Source organism: Berghia stephanieae, chromosome 12 (genome assembly GCF_034508935.2).
Source record: "Berghia stephanieae isolate SIO BIC M18660-M18661 chromosome 12, UCSD_Bste_1.3, whole genome shotgun sequence".
Lineage (NCBI taxonomy): Eukaryota > Metazoa > Mollusca > Gastropoda > Nudibranchia > Aeolidiidae > Berghia > Berghia stephanieae.
This window is the reverse complement of record NC_088371.1, coordinates 35553265-35575764: the sequence shown is the minus strand read 5'-3', so window position 1 is coordinate 35575764 and position 22500 is coordinate 35553265. Positions and strand designations below refer to the sequence as shown.

At 36.6% G+C, this 22500-nt stretch overlaps 1 protein-coding gene across 13 annotated transcripts in view; it reads right to left on the bottom strand.

The window, feature by feature from the left end:
• The window catches only part of LOC144957528 (stAR-related lipid transfer protein 3-like), an 86300-nt gene that overhangs the window by 25428 nt on the left and 38372 nt on the right, over window positions 1-22500 (bottom strand). For 9 of the 13 annotated variants that reach the window (XM_078888867.1, XM_078888868.1, XM_078888866.1 and 6 more), the window contains 5 exons: window positions 7917-8023; window positions 6279-6456; window positions 5104-5184; window positions 2411-2488; window positions 852-905 (listed from right to left, as the gene is read on the bottom strand). In XM_078888867.1, the coding sequence (XP_078744993.1) occupies window positions 852-905; window positions 2411-2488; window positions 5104-5184; window positions 6279-6456; window positions 7917-8023 (498 nt within the window). Of the gene's footprint in view, window positions 1-851; window positions 906-2410; window positions 2489-5103; window positions 5185-6278; window positions 6457-7916; window positions 8024-14162; window positions 15029-15549; window positions 15742-22500 lie in introns of those variants that run through there. The other 4 variants (XM_078888875.1, XM_078888876.1, XM_078888877.1 and 1 more) reach the window with 4 other exon arrangements.

The window sequence follows — 22500 nt, the reverse complement described above, 5'->3', positions numbered from 1 at the left end:
CATTTCTGAATGCTGCTGAACTCCAGTAAAAAGACTTTTTGTACCCACTACATTTTTTTCCCGTTAGCAGGTGATTTGAAAATATACTGAGGGTTTATAACGAACTGAATTCCTTAAATTTACGGAAAATACTCTTCAACAATTGTAACGTCACTTCCTTCCTAATGACGCATGGTAACTTAGTAACACTGGCTCTAAACTATCAGAACAATGGCAGACGCCCGTATGAAATATTTCTCCGGCGAGCTTAAAAGCGTATCCGGAGGGAAAAAAACATAAATCTAATCATGTTTTGACTTTTACACATTCTGATCACAAGACATATGAAAAGTTCTAGCCAGCATGAAGAATAGAAAGTAATGGTTTTCTTTGTTTAGAACCAAGATGATGGCCGTTGCCGGGCGGCGTGACATCAGGCTACTGAATCCAATTCAGGAATCAAAAATTTACAGAACTTTTACACAAACACATTGACAAACCCATTTCTGAGCGCTGCTGAACTCCAGTAAAAAGACTTTTTGTACTCACTACATTTTTTCCCCGTTTAGCAGGTGATCGGAAAAAATACTGAGGGTTTATAACGAACTGAATTCCGTACATTTACGGAATAAAATAAAAATAATAAATTCCCTTTATTCATCCCTAAGGGGAAATTTTTCTTTTGGGTCTATTCCAAGGGAAGACTGGAATAACCCAGGCGTCAGCCGCAGTGCAGCGGCAATTGACAACCTTGTTCGTCTATTTCTTTTTTTTTTTTCATTTTCTTAAAACCAGCCATGCATGACAACCGTCACCTTCTCTCACACCACCACACAACTAACACACACACAAAGGTCAAAGTTTATACTTACATCGTAAACAAATATTTTTATTATGAGGAAAGCACTGGATAAGCCCGTCGTGGTCTGGAAATTGTAAAAAAAAAAGATAAGAAAAAAAAAAGGATAAATATGTCACCCACTGCATCAATCTGGTTTTATGTCGAAACAAACTACATTTGTGTCTCTCTTTGCCCACATTCTCTGTCGGAAAAAAAATGGTGATGTCGCCTAACAAGTTTCATGTATAGTTCTATTAGTCACGTGTTGCTGTGTCTATGCGTGCGACTATGTGGTCTAGTGGTATGACACTCGTTTACAGATCTGAAGGTCCTGGGTTCGAGCCTCGCTCGACGCATAGTTGAGTCCTTGGAAAAAGCTCTTTACTCACATTCTCTCACCGTACTCAGGTGTAAAATGAGTACCTGGCCGATGACAGCGTTGTCTTTGTCCGAAAAATTGTAAAATTGTAATATCGCCTGACAGGCGTCATGTCCTGTCCTACATGTTAAATGTTGCTGTTGACCAGGGACCCCTTGTAAAGCGCTTTGAGCACCGTTTAGTGGATATTGCGCTATATATAAAAAAAAAAGGTCAAAAAAAAAAAAAAAAAAAGGCTCTAATCCGGAACTCCACGTCTCCATTATCCGGTCAGGAACAGAATTTTTACTTCTTTTTTTTTTTTTTTTTTTAGTACACTTTAGAGACTGCACTATCCGAATGTCTCTGTAGTCCTTAAGAGCCATTGGAGGCCCATGGAGCCTTGTTTTCATAGCGTGAAATGGATAAAACCAATTGCTTGCTACCCTTTGGATAGGATGCTAGTCTATCGCAAAGTATTTCTGCCAGATCTAACAAGACCCAGCTACCCAATCACTGTTGGGTGAACAAGGGGGGGGGGGTGGAAGGAGGTCATTAAAACAAATCTCAATTGCACCCAGGACCGATCTCAGTCTCTTTGCGTATGAAGCGAGTGCTCTACCAACTGAGCTCTCAGGACCTCCAAGTGTTTCTTTAGTCCTGACAAAATGCTGGTATAGGAGGTGTTTGGATCGGGGAGATGGGACTGTATTTGAGGACGTTGAGTTTAAAGTCAAAATGATCAGAATCAGGATTTAATCTTTTTGAATATAAGAAACAAAAATTCACTTTCCTCAATACATTGTTTTCTTAAACTCAATCAAACCTGACAAGTTAAGCCTAACATAAAGAATGAAATATAATAAACAAACAAACAAATAAATAAATGAAGAAAGAAAGAAAAAGGAAAAAAGAATGAGAGAAAGAAAGAAAGAAAGAAAGAAAAAAGATGGAAAGAAGGACAGAAAAAGAAAGAAAAAAAGAATGAGAGAAAGAATGAGAGAGAAAGAATGAGAGAAAGAATGAGAGAAAGAAAGAAAGAAAGAAAGAAAGAAAGAAAGAAAGAAAGAAAGAAAGAAAGAAAGAAAGAAAAAAAGAAAGAAAGAAAGAAAGAAAAAGAAAGAAAAAGAAACAAAGAAAAAGAAACAAAAAAAGAAAAAGTAACAAAGAAATGGTAAAAATAAGGAAAATGGGGCTACAAGCGTGACAAGAACAGGTGCCACTGAACTCACAGCAACGACAGCCCAATGCCGCAATCTGAACAGAGCATAGCCTAGAAGGAGGAAGGTGAACCTAAAACACGCCATCAGCTGTGGAAGAAATGGATATGCTCAATGTAAAGAATAATTCCGTCATTAAGTGGGTGTTTTTTTCCCCCAACACAATAAATAACTAAAGAAAGAAAGAAATTAATGAATGAATGAATGGATGGATGGATGAATGAATGAATGAATGGATGGATGGATGTATGGATGGATGGATGGAGATAGATAGATAGATAGATAGATAGATAGATAGATAGATGAGATAGATAGATAGATGAAGATAGATAGATGAGAGAGAGGAGAGAGAGATGATAGATGATAGATGATGAGATGATGAGGAGAGAGAGGAGAGGAGAGAGATGATGAGATGATGAGAGATAGATAGATGAGATAGATAGATAGATAGATGAGATAGATGAGATAGATAGATAGATAGATAGATAGATAGATAGATAGATGATAGATGATAGATAAGATAGATAGATAGATAGATAGATAGATAGATAGATAGATAGATAAGATAGATAGATAGATGATAGATAGATAATAGATAGATAGATAGATAGATGATGAGATTAAAGATATGATAGATAGATAGATAGAGATAAGATAGGATAGATAGATAGATAGATAGAAATAATAGATAGATAGATAGATAGATAGATAGATAGATAGATAGATAGATAGATAGATAGATAGATAGATAGATAGATAGATAGATAGATAGATAGATAGATAGATAGATAGATAGATAGATAGATAGATAGATAGATAGATAGATAGATATAGATAGATAGATAGATAGATAGATAGATAGATAGATAGATAGATAGATAGATAGATAGATAGATAGATAGATAGATATAGATAGATAGTAGATAGATAGATAGATAGATAGATAGATAGAAAAAAGATAATAGAAGAGGGATAGGATAAGAAAATACAGGGGGTTCAAGAACCACCATATCACTAGACCCCTCTCCAATAACCTCATCACCTCTAGATCATTATTCCTTATCAAAATGGTCTCATCTTTTATAATGATAAATAATAATAATGTGAAATTGAATGTAAGCTTCGATTTAATTACAAAAACAGATCAAATGAACTTTTCGGGTTTCCCCTTTATAAACAAAACAGGATGAATGAAACACCAGAAATTCATCTGTGGTGTTTCATTCATCCTGTTTTGTTGATAAAGGGGAGGAAACCCGAAACGTTCATTTGATCTGTTTTTGTAATTAAATTGAAGTTTACATTCAATTTCACATTATTATTATTTCCTTCGAGCTTCGAGCAGCAACATTTACATTATTCATTTATAATGATTAGTTCTTAAAGTTCAAGAGTTAACATTTTTAAAAAATAAACTTGAGCTTTTAAATAGTGCAATATCCCCTAAACGTGTTCAAAGCATTTATCAAAAGGTCCCTGACTAACAGCAACACATAACAAATAGAACTAGACACGATCCTGTTAGGCGATATCACAATTTTTTTTCTACAGACAGAGACAGCGCTGATAAAGGTACTCATTTTACACCCGAGTACGGTGAGAGAATGTGGGTAAAGAGCCTTTTTCCAAGAACTCAACTATGCGGCCAAGCTAGCGAGGCTCGAACCCAGGACCTTCCAATCCGAAGGCGAGTGTCATACCACTAGACCACATAGCCACACCGAATGAAGACTTATCATTGTGGTCAGAACATTATTATCACGCCCATCAAAATCTGTTTCACGTAAAAAACAGAATGTGTGCTGGAGAAACAGAAATTCTTGGACTGCTACTGGTTTGGGGGTATTTTAACAAAGGATTATAGGGATAATTTTTATTTCATTATTTTGCTAATAATCTACAGTAAAATCAGATTTTCCCCTAAGTCAAATGGGCTATAATAATCAATGTATGTTTGTTTTGTTTTTAAGGGTTTTACCGCACTTGCAAAACATTTAGGTTATATCAGCACCAGTAAAAAGGAAGAAAATGGGATAGTAAAAAGTTCTAGAATTACAATTAAAGCACTCAAGAAAAAGTAAGACATAGGGGAACTGGGAACAAATAGGGCTCAGACGTAGATTCCAAGAGCATACCATCAATGTACTTAGTTTGAGATCACATATAAGTCTCATCCGGACACGAGCACAAAATCCAACAAAGAGGAATACACTCAAATGCGTACATCATACATTCAAAATAACAAATTTACTAATACATCACAGAGAGAGATGATTTACAAGGAAAAAAATATCGTCTCCCAAAACAATAACTATGCATTTGACTGTTTCCCTCCCAGCTAGGACACCAGCCAGGGCCAGGACAAAAACCAAGTCATCTCATTCCAAGACAAAGACAGAAGGCAATTGGAAAACAGATAAGAGGGGATGGAAGACACAGCAAGTACCTCCCTGCCCGCTATGGGAGGTAGGAACCCCACCCAGCTATAATAATCAAATGGGCTATAATAATCAAATGGGCTATAATAATCAAAAGGGCTATAATAATCAAATGGGCTATAATAATCAAATGGGCTATATTAATCAAATGGGCTATAATAATCAAATGGGCTATAATAATCAAATGGGCTATAATAATCAAAAGGGCTATACTAATCAAATGGGCTATAATAATAATCAATGTAACGCGTCCAGGCCATCACTTACCACAGTGTCGAAGAGAGACGTCTTAAACGAAAACTCCAAGACTTGCTTCTCAAAGGCCCGGTATCCGGTATCCCCTATCAACTGTGTTTCACAGATGGGAAAAGACCCAAGACCAACAGGAAAGGAAATAGGGAAAAAAAACGATATGAAACTACGGTCAACAATTAATCAAATCACAATCCATTGAGTGAATGCATTTGAAGGCCACATGGGAAAATCGATCAAAGTCCGAAAGACCCTTACTGTTCTAATGTCACAATAATTTGGTATTAAAATCAACCAAGAGCTTGGTTTTTATATGCATCTGACTTGTGGTCAAAATATATACGTTTAGTAATTCACATTCAGTTCAATTCATATTATCATGTGGCGTTTTCAATGGGTTTCCAAACTTTAATTTTGATTTTCTCAAAAGCTGAAAAATGTGACTTTGATCGTTTTTCCTCTGTGGTCTTCATTTGTTACCTGATTCAGTCTATGTATGGGGAGGGGTAGAATAATACACACGAGTTTGTGTGCATGTGTATGTGTTTGTATCTTCATAGACGTATTCTCAAAATGTGTCAAAGAATGAATGTTTGAATGACAATTAATATTGTAAAGCGCCGCTGAGCACTCATGTGGAAGGTGAGCTCTCTTTAAGCTTTAAATAACTATTATTATTATTATTATTATTATGATTATTATTATTATTATTATTATTATTATCATTATTATTATTATTATATTATTATTATTATTATTATTATTATTATTATTATTATTATTATTATTATTATTATTATTATTATTATTATTATTATCAAATCTTCATCATCATCATCATCATCATCATCATTATTATTATTATTATTATTATTATTATTATTATTATTATTATTATTATTATTATTATTATTATTATTATATTATTATCAAATCTTCATCATCATCATCATCATCATCATCATTATTATTATTATTATTATTATTATTATTATTATTATTATTATTATCATTATTATTATTATCAAATCTTCATCATCATCATCATCATCATCATCATTATTATTATTATTATTATTATTATTATTATTATTATTATTATTATTATTATTATTATTATTATTATTATTATTATTATTATGATTATTGATATTATTATCATCATCATCATCATCATCATGATACAATACCTGTGTGTAAATGACCCATAGTATAAACATCATGATGAGATCAAACAGAACGAACAGGCAGAAGGTCCGACGTACGGAGGTCATCTTGCCCCCGCGACCCATCAGATCCAACGTGACCCCCGACTCCACCAAACCTCCCATTGCGTCTGACGGCTCCGCCGAGGGGACAGCTGGCGGCCTGGAAACAAACAAACAAACAAAAAAGAGCTTTTATACAACGCAATCTCCGCTAAAAGTGCTTTACAAGGTGTCCCTGGTCAGCAGCAACATTTAAAATGTAGGACGGGACATGACACGCCTGTTAGGCGATATTACATTTTTTCGGACAAAGACAACGCCGTCAACGACCAGGTACTCATTTTACACCTGAGTACGATGAGAGAATGTGAGTAAAGAGTCTTTTCCAAGGAGTCGGCTATGCACCGAGCGAGGCTCGAACCCAGGACCTTCCGATCCGAAAGCGAGTGCCATACCGTAAAACCACATAGCCGCACAAACAAACAAAAAATGTAATTAATTATTTGTGAAACGCTTTCGTGAAAATGGTCCGCTTTGTCAAGTGTTATGGAAATTGAATTATTGGAATGGATGGTCATGGGTGCAAGTTCAGAGATTCGTTCCCATGACCAGCTGATCGTCGGGGGGGGGGGGGGGGGGAGTGACTACTGACTACAGAGTACAGCCCTGTGTAATCTGTGGGAGGAGGGGGGGGGGGGGGAAGGACATGCGAGATGCAGACTTCACAACCTTTACGCCCATTAGTCACAGTCTTTTGGCCTTTTCCAGAAGGCTATTCATTAAGATCCAGGCTGTGCGTCATTTGATGTTGTCTTGCCGGAGTTTATTTTATTTTATTTTTTCTGTGTTCCTCTTCTCTTCTGTCCCTCTATAGTCTATAGTGCCCTGCATGACAGTCTTGGGCAGGGCATCACGGAGGACAGTGTTCCCGAAACATGACACTTTCCTTGTAGGGTGCAAGTAGGTTAGGCCAGAAAAAAAAAAGCCTGAAACCCAAAGTGCAATATGTACTTTAAAACTATCATCATCATAGCTTGTCGCTCCAACACCTAACCCACTCCGCAGCATATATAAATATATGTGTCTGAATATATATATATATATATATATATTATATATATATATATATATATATATATTATATATATATATGTATATACATATATATATATATATATATATATATATATATATATGTGTGTATATATATATATATATATATATATATATATATATATATATATATATATATATATATATAATATGTGTGTATATATATATAAATATATATATATATATATATATATATATATATATTATATTATATATATATACATATATATATATATATATATATATATATATATGTGTGTGTGTGTGTGTGTGTGTGTGTGTGTGTGTATAATAATTGTTGATAATTATATTAATAATATTATTGATAATTGTGTGTGTGTATATATATATATATATATATATATATATATATATATATATATATTATATATATATATATATATATATAAATATATATATATATATATTATATTATATATATATATATATATATATATATATATATTTATATATATATCTCTTTCTTTCTCTGCTGGGGACACTTACAGGATGCCCCCGCCAGGTGGCAGGCCATATCCTCTGCTGTAGAGACTCGGGACTGTCAGTTTGGCTGGGTCTTCCCTAGAACGATCCGATTGCATAGCACCTACATCCTGAAAGCATTTCAAAGGACATACAAATAAATCATAAACAATATTGAAGGATAGAAGATTTCATGGGGTGGGGGGGGGAGGGAGGGAGAGAGAGAGAGAGAGAGAGAGAGAGAGAGAGAGAGAGAGAGAGAGAGAGAGAGAGGAGAGAGAGAGAGAGAGAGAGAGAGAGAGAGAGAGGGGGGGCATGACTTTGGTAGGACAAAATGAAAAAAAAAAAACCCTAAAAACTAGAGCTTTTATAATATAGAGGAATATCCACTAAATGTGCTCAAAGCGCTTTACAAAGGGTCCCTGACTAACAACAACACGAAACGTGTAGAACAACAAGACATGACGCCTGTTAGGCGATATTATTACAAATTTTCCGACAGAGACAACGCTGCTGACGGCCAGGTACTCATTTTACACATGATTACGGTGAGAGGAATGTGAGTAAAGAGTCTTTTCAAAGGACTCAACTATGCACCGAGCGAGGCTCGAACCCAGGACCTTCCGATCCGAAAGCGAGTGTCATACCCTTAGACCACACAGCCACACCGAATGAAGACATCACTGTGGTCAGAATATTATTATCATGCCCATCAAAATCTGTTTCTAGTAAAAAACCGAATGGGTGTGGGGGGAAAGAAATTCTTGGACTGCTACGGGTTTGGGGTATTTTAACAAAGGATTATAAGGACGCCTCTTACTCTTAAAGGGGGGCAACGGGGCTCAACGATATTGTCTTAGCTTCATATCGGAAAGGCACTGTCAGGGGTGAGAATGACTGGTCACAAAAAAGGAGGAAATTTTTCATCGTGAAGATCATGACCCATTCATGCGGCCATAACCTATAGATAGTATGCGCTTGGCTAAGAAGCTCATAACATTGCCATCCGGAAGTGTAACGGACCAACACACAAAACTGTGTGTATCCATGAACGTTTATAGTCGGGTTAATACAGTTCAGTGAGCATTACTCATAAACGCGGATGGCAAAATACAATAACAGAGACCCGATTGACGTCATCTTCGAACTATCTATAGATTTGAATTTCACTCAAATTTACTGAGATTCGATCCAAAATTTGTCTTGCAGCAATTTCTGACACAACTCGTTGGAATTTCAAAAGTTGAAAGTGTAATTACAACATTTGGTGGTTGTAGTAGGGATGATGATGTGGTGGTCGTTGTAGTAATAACAGTGGTAGGGATGATGAGGTAGTGATTGTAGTAGTAGTATGGATGATTGTGTGGTGGTGGTTTTAGTAGCTGTGGTAGGAATGATGATGTGGTGGTAGTTGTAGTAGTAGTGGTGGTAGGGATGATGTTGTGGTGGTTGTAGTAGTAGTGGTGGTAGGGATGATGGTTTGGTGGTGGTTGTAGTAGTGGTGGTGGTAGGGATGACGGTTGACGGTAGTAGTGGTAGGGATGATGATGAGGTGGTGGTTGTAGTAGTGGTAGTAGGGTTGATGGTGTGGTGGTGGTTGTAGTAGTAGAGATGGTAGGGATGATGGTGTGATGGTGGTGGTAATAGTAGTGGTGGTAGGGATGATGATGTGGTGGTGGTTGAAGTAGTGGTAGTAGGGTTGATGATGTGGTGGTGGTTGTAGTAGTAGTTGTGGTAGGGATGATGATGTGGTGGTAGTTGTGGTAGTGGTGCTAGGGATGATGGTGTGGTGGTGGTGGTAGGGATGATGATGTGGTGGTGATTGTAGTAGTAGTGGTGGTGGGGATGATGATATGATGGTGGTTGTAGTAGTGTTAGTAGGGTGATGATGTGGTGGTAGTTGTAGTAGTAGTGGTGGTAGGGATGATGTGGTGCTATTTGTAGTAGTAGTGGTAGTAGGGATAATGATGTGGTGGTGATTGTAATAGTAGCGGTGGTAGAGATGTTGATGTAGTGGTTTTGGTGAGTGTTTTTTTTATTCAGTGATGATAATAGCAATTTGTCAAAAAGGAGGAAAATTTCTCGGTCTATCGATCAACCACAAGCAAAGAAACCTAGTAGTTATTCAGCTTATAAATACAACCCAAGAATCTCTCAAATTTAAAGACATAGTCCAAAGGTAAAAAGAAAAAAGATTAAACTAAACCAATCACCATTGCTTTGTTCTAATATATCATCTCTATATACCAGATGATTTAATGGATAGTTGCGAAAGAAAGAGAGAGAGAGATAGGGGGGGGGGGAGAGACTTCTTTACCAGAATAACTTATGTATTGACATTTTGAATTCTATATCAGAAAAAAAAAATAAAGAAGAAAAGAGAAATAGAAAGAAAGGCAGGGGAAAAAAAAAAGAGAGAGAGAGAGAGAGAGAGAGAGAGAGAGAGGAGAGAGAGAGAGAGAGAGAGAGAGAGAGAGAGATTAAAAAGGCAATAGGTACCTACAACAGGGGAAAAAAATCCAGACCCATTTGTCCATCCCCTTCACCATCAACTAACTAATCAAAGAACACTACTGGTCTTCTGTGTCAATTGTGACATCTGGTGCCATACTGTCTGGCACAGCGTCATAAAAACGGGACTGTCACCAAATTTCACGAGACTGAGCACAGGTGTCAAAATATGACATAAGACATAATGGTGATTTTGAGGAAAATGTTTGACACGGCAAATTTGAAAAAGGAGGAAATGTGATGGGATGGGCGGAGATAAACTACCGTTTAGGCGGAAATCCGCCTTTAGGCGGAAGATTCTCAGCCCTGACTGTGTTAGACTGCCGGCCGCGCAATGGGGCTTTGAGCAAGGCACCTCGCCCTAACTCACTTAGCGGCGCTGCATTGTAACTGGCACCTGGGTTACTCCAGTCTTCCCTTGGAATAGACCCTAAAGACAATAAAGGGGATCTATTTTAATTAAAGAGGACTCTTGTTAATTCTAGGTACAGAGTAATGAAGAACTTTCGGAAAATTGGATTTTGTAATCCGTGGTACTATACAACTAAATATAAAGCACATCCTGCAAAAACGCTGCAATGCATTCTACGATGTAGTAAAATAAGAATCTATAAGTGAATATTCGCTTGTCGGAGTGAGTGTCACAGACGGTTCCAAGAAATAGTGACGTCACTTGTACTCATGGAAAGTCAACTAAAGTGTTGAGGGTTTATAGAAGTTAAAAGATAAATAAACCAAATCGTTTGTTTTTTTTTTTTTTTTTTTTTTGTTTTTCTTTTTTTGTTTGTTGTTTTTTTGGTTTTTTTTTTGGTTTTGGGGGGGGGGTTGTTTTTTTTTTTTGTTTTTTTCTTTTTTTGGGGGGGGGGGGGTGGTTGTGGGGGGTCTTGTTTGTTTGTTTTATTTATTTGGGAGGGGGGGGGGGGGGGTTGAGAACCAATGGTGTTCTTCTAAAAGAGTGAAAACCCAAAGTCATTATTCTCATATTTCTGATCCCTTATACTTTAAAAACCAACTTGTCATCGTCAATTTCATCACTCCAGCCCAACACTAAATTGAGAAGATGGGTTACAATTTACTTTTTGAAGTTGAGGTATACGGCTTTTACGACACTTTAAGGTCATACAACAGCTTTCACTTCAGACCCATTATTCAGACCTGCCTACCTTTACGAAAACGTTCGTAAAACTACGATTTTTTTTTATTATACGAAGTGCAGAGCTACAGATACGTCATATTATAAATTCTATTTTAAAACAACTAGGGAAAGAATGAACATTTCGCATTAGATCACCGATATTTCAGATTTTGAACTAACAAACAAACTTACTGAGAGCAAAATGAACCACTTAAAAAGTTAAATTATATTGACATTATTTTTATTTCATTGAAAACTGCAATTATTTAATTTATAATTATACTTGTTGTTGTTATTATTATTATTATTATTATTATTATTATTATTATTATTATTATTATTATTATTATTATTATTATTATTATTATTATTATTATTATTATTATTTCTATTTCAGCAAAGCAGGTCTGCAATATTGACGCCCCCCACACACACACTGACACACACACACACACACACACACACACACACTCACACCACTCACGTGCGTGATGTGAATGAATAGCACGAGACTGCATTGTACTATAACCTCCTTTCCTTCCTACTGCATTGCTCGTAGATAATAATTACATTGAAAACGTGGATGACGACAATCGATACAGCTGACGTCACCTCTCGAAATAAACAAAAAACAAACGAATAAATAAATTGTAAACAAAAAAATGAATACTTGAAAAAGTGTCTCATCACTATAGATACTAAGCGCTTGGCTAAGAATTTCATAACATTGCCATCCGGAGGTATAACGGACCAACACACAAAATTGTGTGTATCCATGAACGTTTATAGCCAGGTTAATACAGTTCAGTGAGCATTACTCATAAACGCGGATGGCAAAAAACAATAACAAAGACCGGAGTGACGTCATCTTCGAACTATCTATAACAATATTATATGGTCGGCTGAGTCAAAACAATATATTATAATTATAGCAGGCATGAACACCTTTGGACTTGAATCAATAGTGTGGGACTCGTACAATGTGCATATTATATTGTCTTCTCAAACATCTTGATGTGATGTGGTGTGTGCTCTCTCTCTCTCTCTCTCTTTCTCTCTCTCTCTTTCTCTCTCTCTCTCTCTCTCTCTCTCTCTCTCTCTCTGTCTATCTATAACTATCTATCTATCTACCCCCCCCTCTCTCTCTCTCTCTCTCTCTCTCTCTCTCTCTCTCTCTCTCTCTCTCTCTCTTTCTTTCTTTCTTTCTTTCTTTCTTTCTCTATCTATCTATCTATCTATCTATCTATCTATCTATCTATCTATCTATCTATCTATCTATCTATCTATCCCTCTGTCTGTCTGTCCGTCTATCTATCTATCTATCTATCTATCTATCTCTCCCTCTGTCTGTCTGTCCGTCAAACTATCTATCAATCTCTCCCCTCTCTCTCTCTCTCTCTCTCTCTCTCTCTCTCTCTCTCTCTCTCTCTCTTTTTGTGTGTGTGTGTGTGTGTGTGTTGTGTGTTTGGGTGTGCCCCACCCCAATCTAATCCTGGCACAATCCATCTGTTCGCTTTGCTTTCTTTCCTGTGAAATTATTTGTTTTTAATCATTTAAAAATGCAATCGGCTGTCTTCTGCTATAGATAGAATGCGCTTGGCCAAGGAGTTCACAACATTGCCATCCGGAAGTATAACGGACCAACACACAAACTCGGTGTAACCATGAACTTTTATAGTCTGGTTAATACAGTTTAGTGAGAACAACTCACAAACGCGGATGGCAAAAACAATAACAAAGGCCTGAGTGACGTCATCTGCATACTATCTATTAACCCCTCTCCTTACCACCTACAGCAAAATCGTCACATTTGTTAAGTTAAGACACAATAGGGTCTAAAGATAGAATGCGCTTGGCCAAGGAGTTCACAACATTGCCATCCGGAAGTATAACGGACCAACACACAAACTCTGTGTAACCATGAACTTTTATAGTCTGGTTAATACAGTTTAGTGAGAACAACTCACAAACGCGTATGGCAAAAACAATAACAAAGGCCTGAGTGACGTCATCTACATACTATCTATACAATTTTTTCTGATTGATTTATTTTGTTCTTCACAAAATTTGAAGAATAGTCTTTGTTTGAATAATAAGAACATAAAATTGTTTTGTAGAGAGCTTGTTTGAGTTTTTATATTTAAAAAATGTTCTGCTGGGTAAGCCTGCCATTTTGGAAAATACTGAAAACGGTCGGTAAGGAGAGAGTCAATGAATTTTTACCTATTAACAAATTTCTTTTGACTAAAACTTTTAACTTTTCTAATTTTAAATTTAAAGTTGTTTTCCGTATCACGACCATTTACAAATGACGTCACATTTGGACTGACAGGACGGTAAACTGCTTGTACATGTATGTGAATATGAATGAAACACTGCTAGTGTGTGAATATGAATAAAACACTGCTGGAATGTGAATATGAATAAAACACTGCTAGCAGTATGTGAATATGAATAAAACACTGCTAGTATGTGAATATGAATAAAACACTGCTAGCAGTATGTGAATATGAATAAAACACTGCTAGCAGTATGTGAATATGAATAAAACACTGCTAGCAGTATGTGAATATGAATAAAACACTGCTAATGTGTGAATAATATGAATAAAACAAACGAATTACTTGTGCATTTCTGGAGACCCCATCAAGTGATACTAATGAACCAAAAAACACGTGGATGATAATTTACAGTAAAAATCCACCTAGAGATCCAATGGCGGTACAGAATGAAAGGCGGGTGGGGCCATGATCTCAATCTCAAAAAGTGTCCAAATCACCACAGATAAAAATTTTCCACAACAGTATGTCTTTCCCGCATGAGACAACCTACGATTACTTACAAAATAACTAACTATTGTCTGAAAGTTTGCATAAGCATCACCATTTTGTCGAACACTGTACGAAAAAGTCTGAAATTTAATAAGATGATGAAATTCCACGGTCCTAGCAGAGGCGGCACGAAATGCGAGGCGGTTAGAGCGTGCAAGCTGCAGATTGGAGCCGATGGGATGTCGTTGGTGTGGGCGAAAAGGTTGACTCCTTGTAGAGTCGGTTGAAACAGGTGATTGTGGACGTTCTGATGATGATGATGATGATGCCCTGGTGCGATGAATAACAGCGATGGTGCCTGGTGACCGAAAGACACACCGGGTAACGAATTCAGACCCTGATACCCGACACTGGATTGAATGTCTGGCTGGCATAGAGCTATGTAGAATCCATTCAGAATCATTTTATGGTCTTGGAACACAGTGCTTATGGTGCAGCGCCCTCTGTCGGCAATTTCCTTTTTTTTTTTTTTTAAAAAAAACCTCGAAACAAAATTGTCATAAACCCTTCGAAAAATATTTGAATAAATCGAATCGTTTTCAAGAGCGCTATATCCAGTAATCCACTTTGCAAACGTACTCACTGCATCAATTACATTGGGGTTTAAATTACTCTAATAAAATACATATTATCCTGATTGTGTAACCTTTATCACACCCATAATTATCATTAAAACAAAACAAACTTAATTAATTAAAATAAAGTCTTAAATTTTAAGTCATAAATGTGATTTTTAAAGGTAGATAAATATTTCTCTAAGAGGTAATTCTTATTTATTTCATTTTAAATCCAGTTGCCATGTGATAAACACCAACATGACCAGCTGTAGGGGAGACAATCAGATATTGAACTTTCTAAATACGAAAGCAACTCTCTCTCTCTCTCTCTCTCTCTCTCTCTCTCTCTCTCTCTCTCTCTCTCTCTCTCTCTCTCTCTCTCTCTCTCTCTCTCTCTCTCTCTCTTTCTATTTATCAATCTATCCATCTATATTTCTTTCTTGTTTCCTTCTTGCACAATGAAAATTAAAAGACTAGATGAAAATCTACTTTAACTGTTGTTACAAAACTATGAAATATAAAAGAAAATAATAAATAAATCTCCAAAAGAAATTATAGCCACGGACTATTCCTTCCTAACACTCAAACACTCTTCAAATTCTAAGTAACCAACGCGAACGAACTGAACTGCCTTGTAACTTGTAGGGAATATATTCCAACAAAAACCACACTCGTATGTCATATAAATATAAGTATCCACGTGTGAAGGTGACCGTTGAAACACAAGAATGAGTTGATACAGGTTGGAGACGGGACGACACAAGAGTAAAGAGACACAATACACAATACAAAATTCAGGCGTGTCCACGCTACCGTTTATCAGAAGGTGTGTGTGTATGGGGTGGGGGGGGGGGTGCCTTGAGGTCAATAGTGCTTTACAACAACATTTTGGTTGTTAAAATGTACAGGTTGGCAAAATGTCAATGAATTACAATAAACCTAGACTTGTGTTAACAGTTTTTGTTAACCTTTAAAAATCTCAACAATCAAAGGTTTCTAGTGTTCGAGAACTTTTTGACTAGGCGTGGGTCATTTTACTTCATAATATATATTTAAAGTTAGACATTTGTGGTCAAAATGTAAGAGGGGGAAAAAGTGTTTTGTGAGACGTGGTCAGTTATAAGAGATGCAGTAGAAGGTAAATACGACAATTCTGACGTTTTCTTATAAAAACACGGTCTTAAAATTTTGGCCAGAAAATTCGTCCTTCAAACGTCGATTAGAAAATGACTCACCTCGTGTAAAAAAAAAACTCTCAGACCTGGGACGCCAAGGAAGTGTTCGCGGAAGTCCCAGGTTTGAGAACCTTTGACAGGATGAAGGTCGTTTTTAACCAATCGATATTTGAAGGATGAATTTTCTGACCAAAATTTTAAAAGGTGATTTTTTTTCTTTTTCAGAGTAGGGGCAGAATATTATTAGTGCGACTCCACAATTTACCCTTGGGCTACGGTCAGGGTGACATCTTACTTACACCACTGTATCAGTATCGTTGTAACATTTGGATATATTGGGGGAAGTGGTGGTGGGGGGGGGGGTTAAATGGTCTACACCTTTGACGAAGATGGGGAGGGGTGGGAGGCGGGGGGGGGGGGGAGGATAAGGTACAAGGAATGGGTCTGGGACACCACTGACGAAGATGGGGAGGGGGTTGGAGTCGGGGGGGGGGGGGGGGGAACAAATGGTCTACACAATTGACGAAGATGGGGAGGGGGTTGGGAGAAAAGCGAATAGACAACAGAATACGTTGACGAAAGACGTCACACGAGGAAAAGTTGAGAGAAAACTCGAATCGAATCCCACAAAACAAGCGTTATTCTAATTATTGTGTCATGTCGTGGATCAAAACAAAGAACCAAGCCTACCTAGGGTTCAGCATACAATTTCCCGCCTGCCTCTGAGTTACCTCTTACAGACCTGCCCAGCACTATGAAAAAATCGTAGAAATACAAATATTTGGCTCTAGATACAGAACTACATAGGACTCTTTGACTCAACACATCTTACTGAAAAGGAAACTTTAGTTCCTCAGAACCTATATCCTGGACTTTAGAGATCATTTTTAGGATCATACTTGCGCTGAGAGCAAATTCCTGTTTATTTCTACAGCTTTTTAATTAAAGTGAAATTTTCTTATTTTATTCCCTTGGAAACTACGAATTTTTAAAAATTTCAAGTTGGGAAAAAAATTATAATCTCGCCTAACAGGCGTCATGTATTGTTCTACATAATATTACGTTGATCGGGGACCCCGTGTAAAGCACGCTTAGTGGATATTGCGCTATATAAAAGCCCAAGCTCAAGTTTGTTTGTTTTTGTGTTTTTAAGGGTTTTACGGCGCTTGCAACACATTAAGGTCATATCAGCGCCAGTAAGAAGGAAGAAAATGGGGTAGTAAAAAGTTCTAGAATTACAATTAAAGCACCCAAGAGAAAGTAAGACAAAGGGGAACTGCGAACAAACAGGGATCAGATGTCGAATCCAAGAGCATACCACCAATGTACTTAGCTCAAGTTTTATACTTTGGCAAGAAAACTCGTCCTTCAAATATCAATTGATTAGAATGACCTCATCATCTTGCCAAAAAACTCTCAAACTTGGGACTTCCTAAACGTCTAAGGTTTGATCATTTTTCGAAAAGATGAGGGTTTTTTCTTATCGATCCAAAAAAGTTTTATGACGAGATTTCTGGCCATTTTCTTTTAAATTGTTTTTTGTTTTTTTTTTTAAATTCCAGAATACGATCAGAGTATTTCGGAATATTGGACTGTATGTAGCTAACACATTTGATTCTTAAACCACCACGAGCACAAATAAACAAAATAAACCACACATCAATCCATCCAGAATAATAATATGCAAATACGATATAGAATTTGAACACATTGTTGATGTTGTTAAACGTCATCGGCCATTTCATTGTTGTTCATACTACACAGCCGGATGATCAAGAATCACAAGATAAGTCAGTAACAGATGAATTCGTTGAAAGCGGTCACACGAAGCACATGAAGAAGAAGAAATGTAAAATAAGTGATGACCTCCCAATATATATTATCCTTCATGAAACTCGTCTTTTTATACAAGGTGATCAGCAGATGAGATGTGAACACTTCATGGGTGCTTTTAACGAGTTCAATTGAAGACTGCACAATCAACAATCAGTTAAACTGACGTACTTCGGAAAAAAAAAATACGTATTCAAAATTTGGCCAAATACAAACTCGTCCTTCAAATATCGATCGATTTAAATGACCCTTATCCTGACAAAAACTCGCAAATCTGGGACTTCGTGAAATCTTTCTTAAAGTCCAGGGTTTGAAAGACTTTGCCAAGACGAGGGTCATTTAAATCGATCGATATAATTTTGAAGGACGAGTTTTCTGGCCAAATTTTAAATGCGCATCTATCCAGAGTACGGCGGTTTAAATTATGATTAATGTTGGAGAAGAGGTACTTAGTACTTCAACAGTGCCTCGTAACAAATGGTGTGGTGTGGTAGGTGCTCATATTATATTCATTATAATAATACAATGTTCACAGTACATCAAATCCTCACGGAATACCGTGTGGTATTGAGAGCAGTTCTTCGCGGTTCAACCAAACTACATATGTTGACTCAAGACTAATTTTCAAAAGGTTCTGGAGTGGTTACCACAGCTAGATAAGTGTTAAGCACACTTGATGCCAGGAATCTAGGACACCCAGGATTACCTCCCCTATCCAGGACTCTGCATTGCTTTATCAGAATCCCGAGTTGTAACAACTTGAAAACAAACAAAAATGGCAATGTTCTCAATCAACGGTTTGTTCTAGAAACCTGCGGCTTGATAATATTGCAAAGTAACTGCCAACCTTTAAATACGAGAAAAAGGTGTAAGACTGCCCACCAAAAAGAGTAATATTTTAAGGGGGGAAAAGTGTCGGCTACAATTCGAAAATAAATGTATGCAGTCAGATCTTTCATTAAATAATAATTTTGGAAATTGTCAAGAATTCTTGAAAGCTAAACGACTTCACAAAATTTTGTTTGTTTGTTAGTTTGGTTGGTAAGCTTTAAAATCGAGATGAATCACAATTTGGCCGCTTAACTTTGCATGTACTTATGATAGCTATGACTTAAACTTATAACATCAACACAATTATTGTATTTGCTATTATTTATTGGCTGCCATTGCCTGACTGGCAGAAGTAGCTAATAGGCATTTTACTCGACAACGCGAGTCACCAAGAATTGTTGTACTCTGAAAATAAAAACACTTTTTATAAAAAAATTGGACAGAAACAGAATAGCAGGTCTAAAATGGCGTGGTTTTTTGGGGGGTTTGTTCTGTTTTGTTTTGATTTTTGTTTAATTTTGTTTTGTATTTTTTAAATATTTTTTTGGTTTGTTTGTGTTTTGTTTTATTTTGTTTTTTTCTTTGTATTTTTTTTTTGTGTTTTTTGTTTGTTTGTTGTTTTGTTGAGGGGGGGGGGGCATTTGACATGAGACCGTGGTGGAGAATGCTGACAATGACAACGATGATAGATGGGGTACAAGGATTATAAATATCAACATCATCATCCCATGGTGTACACTGTCCGTGTGTATGTGTGTGTGTGTGTGTGTGTGTAGGTGTGTGTGTTTGTATGCTGTGTGTGTGCACCATGTATGTGTATTGTGATTACAATGATAAATGACCAGTGATGTAATGGTAAGAGGCCATTCATAAGGTCACCGCTGTGGAGAGAGGTATAGATAGATAGATAGACAGACAGACAGGCATACCGGCAGACAGACAGATAGATAGATAGATAGATAGATAGATAGATAGATAGATAGATAGATAGATAGATAGATAGATAGATAGATAGATAGATTGATTGATTGATAGATAGATCATCCAGACAAGAGCACAGGTCCCCACTATCACAAATCATGTATAACATGTAAACAAAACAAAATACAGTGCACAGCAGACAGATGATTTCAAGACAAAACATATTATCATCTCCCAAAATTCCAATAATACATTTGACTGTTTCCCTCGCAGCTAGGGCATCCTTCCAGGGCCAGTACAAACCAAAGTAATCTCATATACTAATATATATATATATATATATATATATTATATATATATATATATATATATATATATATATATATATATAATTAATTGTCATAAACACATCTTATCAAACAAGCAGCTGATCCGACACACCCCCTGTTTTTCGAGATAACAGATTTGAATACAAAACTCATAGGTAGGTATGTATGAACACACAAAACAACAGGGGTCGGTTGTGTGTCGGTGTTGCCGTTGGATTAGGACCAACACACGTCGTCGATAAAACTAGAGCATTTAATTTAATTAGAGCAATGTCCACTACACGTGCTCAAAGCGCTTTACACTGGGTCCCTGGCAGTGACTTCTGCATATCATTACAGCCTGACGACAGGGCTACTGTTATATAGAGAAAAAAACGAAAGGCCCCTTAGAGTGTATCGAGCTTTGGCTGTGAGCAGACCAGTACTATCAGTAGACAATGGTCCCTGGCCAACAGCAACACTAGGGACGAGACATTATGACGCCATTATGCGATCGATAGTACATTTTCTTTTCGACAGAGACAACGCCGTTAAGGAACAGGTACTCATTTTACACCTGAATACGTGAGCGAATGTGAATAAAGAGCCCTTTCCCAAGGACTCGACAGTGCGCTGCTCAGAGCGGGACTCGAACCCTGGATCCTACGATCCGAAGGAGACTGCCATACTACTAGACCACATAGCCGATGATTAGAACCATAGCACAATATCCATCGTGTGTGGATCGGTGACGATGCGTTAAGTGTTTTAGTCTTGTCACAAAAGTCAAGCAACTATAAGCGTGGTCAGTGGCGGATGGGTTAATCAAGAAGACCTTGATGGCAACGGACGTCAGTACGACGTCTAATGCATAGACATTATGTTAAATACTTCTAAAATTGGTTTAAGTGGATTCATTTTAAACCAGACATCGTTCCTAAAGGTGACCACTTGGTCATAAAAATATTCAGACTCATACAAAATAAGAAAGAAAAAAATAAAGGATCGTATAAATTTAAAAACCAAAATACAACAACTTTAGTTATTATAAAGGGAAATAATCCATTTATGTTAAAGCTTATAAGCATTACAGTTTTTAATTGGATTCAGTAGTCTGATGTCACGCCGCTCGGCAACGGCGGCCATCTTGGTTCTAAACAAAGAAAGTCATTACTTTTTATTCTTCATGCTGGCTAGAACTTTTCATATGTCTTGTGATCAGAATGTGTAAAAGTCAAAACATGATCAAATTTATGGGGTTTTTTTCTCTCTGGATACGCTTTTATGCTCACCGGAGAAATATTTCATACAGGCTTCCGCCATTGTTCCGATAGTTTAGAGCCAGTGTTACTAAGTTACCATGCGTCATTAGGAAGGAAGTGACGTTACGACTATTGAATCCTATTGAAGGCTTCATTGTCAAAGATGTTAGTTCAATTTAATCTCCACTTAATTATTTTTTTTTCTTCTATTTAACAAGAAATAAAAGCTTAAATGTGGCCTGAGGCCATTTAAATAATAAATAAAGCTTACATGCATAATTCTATGCAAATCCTCATAAAGGTATGAGAAAAATATTCGTGAAAAACAGTATTATATAACTAGCCGAAATTATAATTATAGTACAAATTTACAAAATGTGATGCATCATACAACAATTGATGACAATAAATGTCATAAACACATGGGTGAATGCATCATTACATCAAATGTAACATTTTCAACATCATTCACCCTTGGGGGAAAAAAAAATAATTAAAATATTACCCAAAAAATCGCACTAAACCCTTTGGAATCGTATCCACGAATTTGGGTCCAAAGATCGAACTAAATTACGCGAAATCATACCGGTTGGAAGGTCTGATATTGTGATAACATTTAACAAACTGTGGGCCTGATTGATTCGAGTGACAGGCATATCCTAAATATGGCTTTGGCCGAAAAAGACACCTAGATAACCACGCCTCTCGGACAATCGTCATAATGTAAGCAATGGCAGAGATTGGTAGACACAGCAAACTACACGTTTTTTTACTATCGATGGTATGTGTCTAAGTAAAATACCCACTGTTCTACCCCTTGATCAATAGAACCAACACAGATAGAACTATGTGTAAAAACTTAAACGCTTATAATATTATGATCAAGAAATTCGTATAACTAGTCACCCATCTAGCGGTATGAAAACAAAAACAATGATCAGAGAAAGGTCGATTTCATTCACATTATTGTTTATTAAACAACCAACTATGTTTGTCCGATCGAACACGCGGGAAGAAGGTGTGTCACTAATTCCATGTTTTGATGGGTCAACAATCTACTGGTTAATAATTGTATTGTATCCCACTCGACATCATGCATCGCCATTTAACTTGTAGTGAGTATTTTCGAGGCAGATAGATTCGGATACAAGGCATAGACTGAAGATAGCGATGGCCTTAAATTAACCAATCTATCCACTCGGATCTTTGTTATTGTCTTTAGACAGCCACTTTCAAGAGTAATT